Source organism: Calypte anna, chromosome 14 (assembly GCF_003957555.1).
Source record: "Calypte anna isolate BGI_N300 chromosome 14, bCalAnn1_v1.p, whole genome shotgun sequence".
NCBI lineage: Eukaryota > Metazoa > Chordata > Aves > Apodiformes > Trochilidae > Calypte > Calypte anna.
In genome coordinates this window covers 580,165-589,052 of record NC_044260.1, presented here as the reverse complement: position 1 = coordinate 589,052, position 8,888 = coordinate 580,165, and the positions used below count along the sequence as shown (strand labels likewise).

Sequence of the window (8,888 nt, the reverse complement as noted above, 5' to 3'; positions counted from 1 at the left end):
TGGGAGAGCTGAGGGGTCTCAGGAGGGAGCAGGGCAGAGCTGAGCAGGGAGCCACGGAGGGGGAATGCCCTGGGCTGCTGGGGGTCTGCAGCCTGCATTTTTTCCAGGGATATTTTTTATGGGGACCCTACAGATCCCCAGCTCATCTTATGACTCAGAAGCTTCTTATCCTTTTGCTGATTCTCTGCCCCATCCCTTGGGGGGGGGGGAGTGAGCAGCTGGGTGAGCACGTTGCATTTCCCCAGCACCTGCAGCTGCTTTCTTGGTACCCCGGGGTGCTCCGGGTGGCCCTGGGCAATCTCGGTCCCCCCGACACTGCTGTGCCCGGTGGGAGGGATGCGGAGGGAGGTGAGAGCCCAGGATGGGTTACCCAGGAGGGCTGAGGGCTGGAGGGAGGCTTTGGAGGAGCCGAATCTCGCTCTGCAGCCGGGCTGGTTGCTGGGCTCTCACAGACGATCGCACAGTCCCCTCTAGTGGATATTTCTCCTTCATCGACACGGACTGTCCTGTGCTGTGCTCCAGAGCCTGGCCCTGAGCGATGAGCCCCAAGCACCATCCTGCTCCTCCTCCCAAATCAAGCAGCCCTGCCCAAAGGAAATGTCCGTCCAGCTGCACCGTGGGCTGAGCCATTGCTGCCTCCACTCCTTCCCCTCCTGTGGATTTGGGTGACATCTTCCCCCAGTCCTTTCCAGCCCATGACAGCCCCAGGCCCTTCTATTGTTTCTCCTAATGGGAGACATACTTTATGCCTTTACTTATTAGAAGAGATCTTTAGGAAGCCAATACCTAAACCCACCCCTATTTCTGCCCTCAGGGACTCTGTCACTGGGGGTAATGGCACTGCTGGGGGCTGGTTTCAGGCTTTTTGGACACTGGGAACCCCTCCTCCCCCTCCATCCCCATGCAGAGGGCAGAGCAAAACTGCAAAACCCAAATGCTATTTTGCTATTTTTAGGAAGCTGGGTGCCAATAAAACCCAGTGTTTATTCCAGTGCTCCTCATTGGCCTCAGTTTTATAGATGTGCATTTAAAAATCAAAGCATCTTCGCAGGCCACAGAAGGGCTCAAAGGTTGAAAGGACTGATCCACAGGGTGATGGAAGCCACCTTCCAGCCATGAGCTTGGCAGGTGCAAAGAGACCACCAACCTACATGGGATTTCTGTGCGTCGAGTCAGAGCCTTATGCATGAGAATCTCTAGCTCTGCTTTCAAGTATATGTGGAGTGAGGCCACACGGTCATTCCAGCATCATACATCCCACCAAAGAGGAAAGATCTGACCTCTGGGGAGCCACGTCCACCCCAGCTTTGGGAGAAGATGGTTGGTTTGAGGAGCTGCTGTACTGATGTGCTGGCTCCAGTTTGGGCTTGAGGATGGGCTGCAAGAAGGCTCTGGAGAACTTGGGCAACGGATGTTTAAATGGTGCTGCTGGGAATGAAAACAGCTTGGACCCCATGAAGCCACCCTGGCTGCATGAAGGGGCTGGCACTGGGGGGGGCCAAGGGGTATAGGGTGCTCTGCAGCCACAGCAGCTGCCCCTGGTGCTCACTCACTGTCCCAGCTCCTCACCTGCAAACTCTCCAGCCAAGGAGGCTCCTGGCCAGGTTGCTGCATCCCCAGTGGTTGTACATTGGAAATGGCTCCTCCAAATGCACCCCACCAACCCAACCCACCACCAAAGAAGCACACAGTGATATCAACAGGAAAAAACCACATCCTTGTGGTGTGTAACACCCCCAAACCATGCTGTCTTTGTGCAGTCAAGCCAGTCCAAGTGATGGGGAAGCTTTCAGAAAGACCCCAGGAGACCTGGGCTACATCCCTGGCTCTGCAGCAGCCGGGGAAGGCACAAGTTCAAAAGCAGCAACTTCAGAAGCCCCTCCAGGTTCTGGACACAGCAGAGGGACAGCTGCTGCTGCTGCTGCAATGGATTATTTGTTGGCTGTGTAGCTGTGAGCTCACATTATTTTTTTTTTTGCTGATGGGGGAGAGAGGGAAGGTAAGTCAAAGGCATGAACACGCCATGCAGAGTGGCTGACACTGGCCAAGCCCTGGCTACCACCCCTGGCCATGGGGCTACATGTCCCAGTGGGGAATTACTCCTGCAGCCAGCAAGTCCTCAGGCTCAGAGAGCAAGTGCTGGGACACTGGACAGTGTGGGAGCAGGCAGGGGCCAGGGCTGGTCAGCAATGGCTCTGCTGAAGGCAGGGAGGGATGTCCAGCTCTCCCCAGCAGCTGGGATGTCTCTTCAGACAGAGATGTTCTGGTGCTGCTGCTGGTGACAGATGGGTCACTGCAGTTCAAGGTTGGGGCTGGTGCAGGGTCCAGGCAGTAGGAACGAGCCAAGCAGGGGAGAAAGAGTTTGTGGGCACATCCATGCAAAAGGCATTATCCCTCTTGGAGCTGGGCCTGGGCCCAAACGCTCCCTTTTTGGGTGCCCGGGTGCAGGTTCCCAGCAGCACTGGCCACTGGCAGAGCTCAGCAACCCCATCAGGGTTGTCTGGTTACAACCAAACTAAACCTGTGGTACAGCCTCTTGGGCAATTCTGGTGGGCTCCAACAGTCTTTAACAGCAACATTCCCCCCAGCTTCCTCCCCTGTGGTATGTGAGGATGGAAAACAGCATCCATGGCTGCAGCCGTGTCAATCCTTCACCAACACAACCCTCAGCATGACCTTGGGACACCTGTGGTGCTTTACCCACTTCTCAGCAGTGCTGTAGCTTCTCCACCCAGCAGCATCTTCATGGGCAGCTGTGCACTGAAGGTTTTAGGATGCTCTGTGGCATCGACCATTCCAGTGCCTGACCATGGTGGGATCCAGCACCTAGGATCTGTGTGGAAGCAGGGTGTCTGGCAGATGAACACTCAGAGCTTTCCCAGCAGGCTGATGTCAGACACTACAAAGAGGGAGATGGGGTGCCAGGCTGGCCTCACAGTGGGTGCAGACACAGCAGAGATGGTGGGAATTGTCCCCAGTCCTGCTTCTTGTCCCTTGTGGGCTGGGAGCAGCTCCCTGGGTCCAAGTGGCTGTTGCACTCTAGGTCCCCCTCTTCTTCCTCTCTCCAGTAGGAACAGCATCTGTCTGTTTGTCCATCCATGGTTTCAGCCTTCAGGAGGACTCTGCAGGGACACAGGCAGGTGGCCACAGCCCTGGTGGCCTCAGGAGAGCAGGGTTTAGGTGTCCTGGCTGGGTGGCAGGCGTTTGCTGTCCAGAATGGCTTTCCAGTCATCAGTCCAGGACTGCAGCCGGCGGCTGGGGGGCTTCAGCTGCAGGTGCTTGTTGTGGCAGGCTGTGAAGAGCACATGCTCCCAGGTGGGGTTCAACTCAGCCCCTGCAAAGCAAGGAGAGAGGTCGGCTCTCAGCACAACATCTCGAGATGCAGAGGTTGACTTTACTCCAACCCGAGCACCCTGCAGACACAAACGCCCTGACCAGAGCGTAATCATCTGGGCAGGGACCAGCAGCCACCACCCCTGATGCCATCTGCCCCTTGGGGCTGTGTCTGGTCACTCCTGCCATGCTGCACTTACCAACTATATCAGGTCTGTCATCTATGAGCAGATCAGCAGAAACCACTGTCTTGTCTCGTGTCAAAACGATCTGCTCGAGAAACTCGGGGCCAAAATGCTTCTCCACCCAGGCATACTGGAAGGTGAGAGACAAGTGGTGAGCACGGGCACGGAAGGGTGATGGATGGGGGCAGGAGCCCTGACCCTCACACAGGGAGGACACCTCACTCAGTAGGTTCATCACTGGGAAGGATTTGGGTGCTGCTGGAGCACGAGCTCTCTAAAAGCCGAAAAAGCTTTTGACATCATGATGTAAGTTTAAGGCATCAATTTTAAGCACCACAGTGCGAAGCTGGGGCTTTAGAGCTGATTTGGGATGAAGAGTGGGGGGCTCTTCTCCCACCTGCTTATTCCTGGTGGGTTGCTTGTCCAGGGCATCTCAGGAGCAGTGAGCAGGGCAGCTCCAAGCACCGCAGCTCCATTGGTGGCAGAGCTACAGCTCTGTGGAGATGCTCAGGAGCAGAATTTTGGAGCAAGGCAGTATCTCTGCTGTTTTACAGCTGGAGGCATGCATCAGGCAGCTGTCAGCAGGCAGTGTGGTGTGGGAGGGGGAGCTGGGGCTTCGGACCTGCTCACCTTCTCATAGGGGCAGTACCGGTACTTCTTGATGGGGCTTGTGCAGATGAACACATCGGTGCTGCCAGGAGGAGAGAAAGAGGGGCAGAGTGTCATGCCATGGCCAAACACACTGACCAGACCCTCAAGATGCCCCTGGCTGTCTGCAAGACCCAGCTCAGTGCCTGAGCAGACTCCCAGCCACACACAGGTCAAGCCAGGCTGATTTATGGTATTAATCCCTCATCTTGCAGGACCCCCCACCCACAGCACACGCCTGTCCCCCCTGCCTGGCTGCAGAGAGCTGAAGGGAAGGGGCTGAACATGGCTGATTTCTTTGGAAACTGCTCTGGGAGTCAAAGCCCTCTCTTTCCTCCCATGCTTGGTGGGCTGGTAGGTATTTTTACCACTGATGCTGTATTCAGCATTTCTGAAGAGAGGAGGATAAGCAAAGCCACTGCTGCTCCCCTGTTCATTCCCCAGTGCCACGAGCAGGTTCCTACTCACTCTGCCAAATTTGCCATTTGCTTCACAGCTTCCACAGCCCCAGGGAGTGGGTCCAGCTCGATGAAGAAGTTTTTGGATTCCCAGATGCTGATGGCTTTCTCCTGTAAGGAGAAAGAGAGCAGTTACTGCACAGAGCTTCTGGCTACTCTTCCCCTTTGCATCTGCATCTTCCCCTTGCTTTGCTTATCTTTGCTGGATTGAAGGCAAAACCCAAGAGGTTTTCCAGAACTGAATCAAACTCATCAAACTGATGCACATCTAGCACTTCCACATGGATCTAGCTGACACGGCCTGGCAGAGCCCTGCTGTAACAGGCTGCTCTGCAGCCACGGATGCTGCCTGGCCTATTTGTCTCAATCAGATCACTTAAAATAGCAGCTGGGATGCTCTCACAGGAGACAATGTATTATAGGATGAAGTACACGTCAGGATGAATGCAGATGATCTTCCTCAGGGATACCTGGGCAAGGTCTGCCAGGTAAATAGAGCATCTCCTCCAGGCAAGGGTTTGAAATACTGAGCATCCAGGTCAACAGCCAGGGTGCACTGGGAATGCAGAGGGAGCAAAACCCTGGGACAGGGGCCGAGTCCAGGAGCTGCCTGTGAAGGGTCCAGCACTGCTTTAAGGAACAGCATCCCCTGCACTCCCTCCAACAGGTAACACTTCTCAGCCACTAAGGAAAGAAATTGTTTTGCATGGCTGGCTTTCCAGAGGATAAGGGAAACATTCCAGCTCCAGCTGCTCTGCCTCACATCAGTGGGCAATGATGTTTTATTTTTAAGGTACTGACTGTAGTTGCACAAGAGGCATCTGAGAAAGGTGGCCTGATGCAGCAAAGCACTTGAAACTCTGCTGAAGTGTTTTCTTCCAGCAAGGACTTCCGTAGCTATTCTGCTTCCACTTATGTCAAAAAGCATTTTGCAATCAAGCTCAATGGGAGAAGAACTGAGCTCATCTGGAAGCTCCCAGCACCAGAATAACTCCCTGCAGCTCTGCAGCCAGCACGATCTGCCCAGCAGATAGAAAAATCCCCCACCCCAGGAATCCCATGTGCCAGGCAAGACAGACCCTCGACTTCTCTCTTCATATCTCTCCCCATGAGCAATTTCCTTGCCCATCCTGGGTTCCCCATCCTTCCAGGTCTGTGTGCTTGCCATATTGCTGAGCAGTTGTTCTCTCTTTCAGAGCTGGGAGCTTCAGCTTCTTGGACTCTTTGGCTCCTATTTTCTGGTGTGCTGCAGCAGGCTGCTGGTGCTCTCTGACTAAGGGACAATGCCCATGTGGCCACTGTCACAGAGTGACTCCTACTCTCTGTCCCTGGGCTGAAACCATGGGTGAAATTGGGGCTGCCCTGAGGTCAGTTTGTGAAAGTTTTGCTACTTGTTCAGCCCAAGTTTGTGGTGGGTTTATGTGATGGCTGCAGAGAAGATGAGCTCACTCAATTTAACCCATCCAAAAACCTGTCATGCATCACCCCTGCCAGACTGTGAGCAGGAATAACATCCTCCATTTCCCTTTCATCAGCCCCAGCTGGAGAGGACACATTGTTCCTTCAGTGGGAAGCCCCTGGACATTCTTCACTCTGACTTCCTTGTTGCCATCATATCACTAATGACAAGAGTGCTTTTATTTGCTGTAACACCTTTCACCTAGCACAACTGCAACCCCCAGATAAGACCACAGGCATCCCAGCAAGATGGGAAACTTGTAGAAGCAGAAACTGACTTTCTGCAGCACTCAGCCTTTTGCTGAATGATAAAGTACAACAGAAAGGGAGCTTCTGGTTTTTTTGGCTTTAATTTTAAAATTAATACTATAGTTTTCAGGCATGGGAGGGCTTGGGGTTGTTTCAGTTTTAAGTAAGCCTTTCCATGAACCATCAATTGCAACTTCTCTGCTGCATCCCACCCCTCAAGTTGCTGCTGAGGAAGGAACAACATCAATCCATGCAGCTTGGCTAAACTCGAGCTAGAAAAACCCAGATATGCAATTTGGGGTATTTTAAAAAAGATGTTCTGAAAGATCCCCTTTCCTTACATCTATCCCCATCCATGCATGCAGGGAAAAAGAGATGTGCATGGAAAATGATGGATTTCTGGGGGGTGAAACACGGCTTGGAAGCCCTCCTGCATGCAGACCTCCACCTGGGTTTTGGTGGGAGCTCCAGCCAGCACCCACAGCCCTCCCCAGCGCTGCACCCACGAGCTCAGGGGCCAGTGGGTCCCTCAGGGCCGGATGGAGGTCCGGCTGCAGGGTTCCGAGTGAATGAGCCCCACGGGGGATGCGGACAGACTCACACGCAGCTCGGGTCCCAGGCGCCCGTATTGCTCCGACACCCAGAAGCCCCTCCGGTCCTCCAGGGCAATGTAGGGTTTGTCTGGGTACCTGGCCCTGAACTTCTTGAGGAAGCCTCCCTCGAAGTCAGCCAGCACCCCGTCCATGTCCACCAGCACCCGCAAAGCCCTGCGGGACCCCGCCGGGGGGCTGCCCACCCTGCCCAGCCCTGCCAAGGGGCTGCAGCGCCGAGGCCGGAGGTGCAAGAAGCAGCTCAGGAAAATCATGGTGGAGGGGGGACCAGGGGATGGATTGGGGGGGGGTTTGGGAGGGGGGATGTCTGAAGGCTTGCGAGGGGTAGGGGGGGGCTTTATTTCAAGCAGGCAAGCGCGTCCCCTGGCAGCAGCGGGAAGGAGCTGGGGGGGATGCAAAGGGGATGCAAAGGGGGGCAGGGGGGATGCAAAGACCCTTCCTCGTCCCCAGCGCCTCCTCCCCCTCCCCGCCCCATCCCTCCCTTGCAGCGAGCGCGGAGCGAAGCGGCGGCAGCAGCGAGAGGGAAAGGGGGAACCGGAGCTGGCCGGGACACGGCGGTTCGCTCGCCCCGACCCGGCAGTGCAAAGCCCAGTTCCTCTTCCCGGTGCCTGAGAGAGCCCGGAACGGCGGCACCGCCTTAAAGCGGCACAAACACCCTGAGACAAGGCTGGGTGGGGGATGCTCCGTGTCCGCTCCATCCCCGCAGCTGGGGGCTCCGAGCCCCTGCCTCAGTTTCCCTGGTTCCCCCCTCCTGCTGGCCCCGTCTCTGCCTGGAGCAGGGTGGGGTTTTGGGGGTGCAGATGTAAGAGGGTGATTTTTGGCGTCATATCCCCCCATTTCCAGCCGTTCGCGGGGAAGGGGAACGCTCAGCGCGGGGGTGTTTTCACTCCCAGGTGACAGCTCGGTCCCCACGGGTGATGGGAACCCTTAGAAGACAATTCCCGGAGTCAAAAGAAGCGCTGAGAGCACGGGGTGAAGGTCTGCACGTTCAGACAGGATCAAAGAGCCCTCGGGTCAACAAAGGATGCGGGGATTAAAGCAATGGAAGGGAGGCCCCCGAGGGGGGGAACTAACGGGATTAACCAAGAGCCGAGCTGGGAGAGAGCAGACTTTTGCTCGACAGTAATAAATACGTCTTTCTGGGTACCAAAATACTTCATCTTTCCCTTCCAGGATGTTTTGCAGTTGAATACGTATCGTCCTTGTGTTCACCCAAAGGGCAAGTGGAGATGTGGTGATTTGGAGGGGGTCTGGAGGAAGGAGCAGAGCTGGCAGCCCAGGCTCTACGTGATGGGAAATGTAAAAGTGATGTGAGGAGGGAAAAAGCTGTGAAGTTGCGAGCCTGTAGTGTGCTTTGAGGTGCACTGGAGGCAGGATTGGGAATTCAGAGGAACTTGACGCTTCCCACCCACAGCAAGGGAGTAAAGCCATCACATTCATGCGAGAGGCAGAAACGTTTCCTTCTTTTCATGATTTATTGATCAATTCTCGGACTGCAGCAGCAGTGAATTTCTCCCCACTTTATAAATTCACCTCAAATAAACGCTGCTATTTATTTAAAGCCACTTCAGGTGAGTGAAGGATGCAAATCCTATTCCTTGAGATTAGGGCGGATATGACACAGAATACGGTCCGGCCACTTTACCATCCCCTTCCAAGGGGAATAAAAGGACTGAAGCCTCGTACAACGCAGCCCTTCGGGGCCCTATGGGGCGGGGCTGTGCGATGACGTTCTCATGACACCATCAGAGCCTCCCCTTACTCCTCAAACCCTGCTGAGTCACCGCTTCTCCCGCTCTCTCCGAGAGGGCCCCTCCGCTTGCGCGCTGTAAACGCGGGAGGCAGCGCTGCTTCCGGGAGGGCTGCGGCGGTTACCATAGCGACGGGCGGCTCTTCTCGCGAGAGGAGGAGGAGGAGGGGGCCTCCTGATTGGCTGGCGGGATGTT

The 8,888-nt window shown here is 55.3% G+C and overlaps 1 protein-coding gene across 1 annotated transcript; it reads right to left on the bottom strand.

The window, feature by feature from the left end:
• Positions 1-964: 964 nt before the first annotated feature.
• Positions 965-7,514, bottom strand: NT5M (5',3'-nucleotidase, mitochondrial). Its single transcript, XM_030459792.1, has 5 exons — positions 6,933-7,514; positions 4,635-4,735; positions 4,149-4,209; positions 3,534-3,648; positions 965-3,334 (listed from the first exon to the last, which is right to left on the bottom strand). Exons 1-5 carry the CDS (start codon positions 7,194-7,196, stop codon positions 3,177-3,179), a joined length of 699 nt encoding a protein of 232 aa, XP_030315652.1. The 5' UTR covers positions 7,197-7,514; the 3' UTR covers positions 965-3,176.
• Between the last annotated feature and the right edge of the window lie 1,374 nt (positions 7,515-8,888).

What these genes read in the sequence shown, in the direction of transcription:
- NT5M (XM_030459792.1), bottom strand. Translation starts at nt 7,196, where the DNA reads ATGATTTTCCTGAGCTGCTTCTTGCACCTCCGGCCTCGGCGCTGCAGC. An exon ending in CAAATGGCAAATTTGGCAGA is followed by an intron (nt 4,210 to 4,634) that starts GTGAGTAGGAAC and finishes TCCTCCTGGCAG; the next exon opens with CACCGATGTGTTCATCTGCA. An exon ending in TGACAGACCTGATATAGTTG is followed by an intron (nt 3,335 to 3,533) that starts GTAAGTGCAGCA and finishes CTTGCTTTGCAG; the next exon opens with GGGCTGAGTTGAACCCCACC.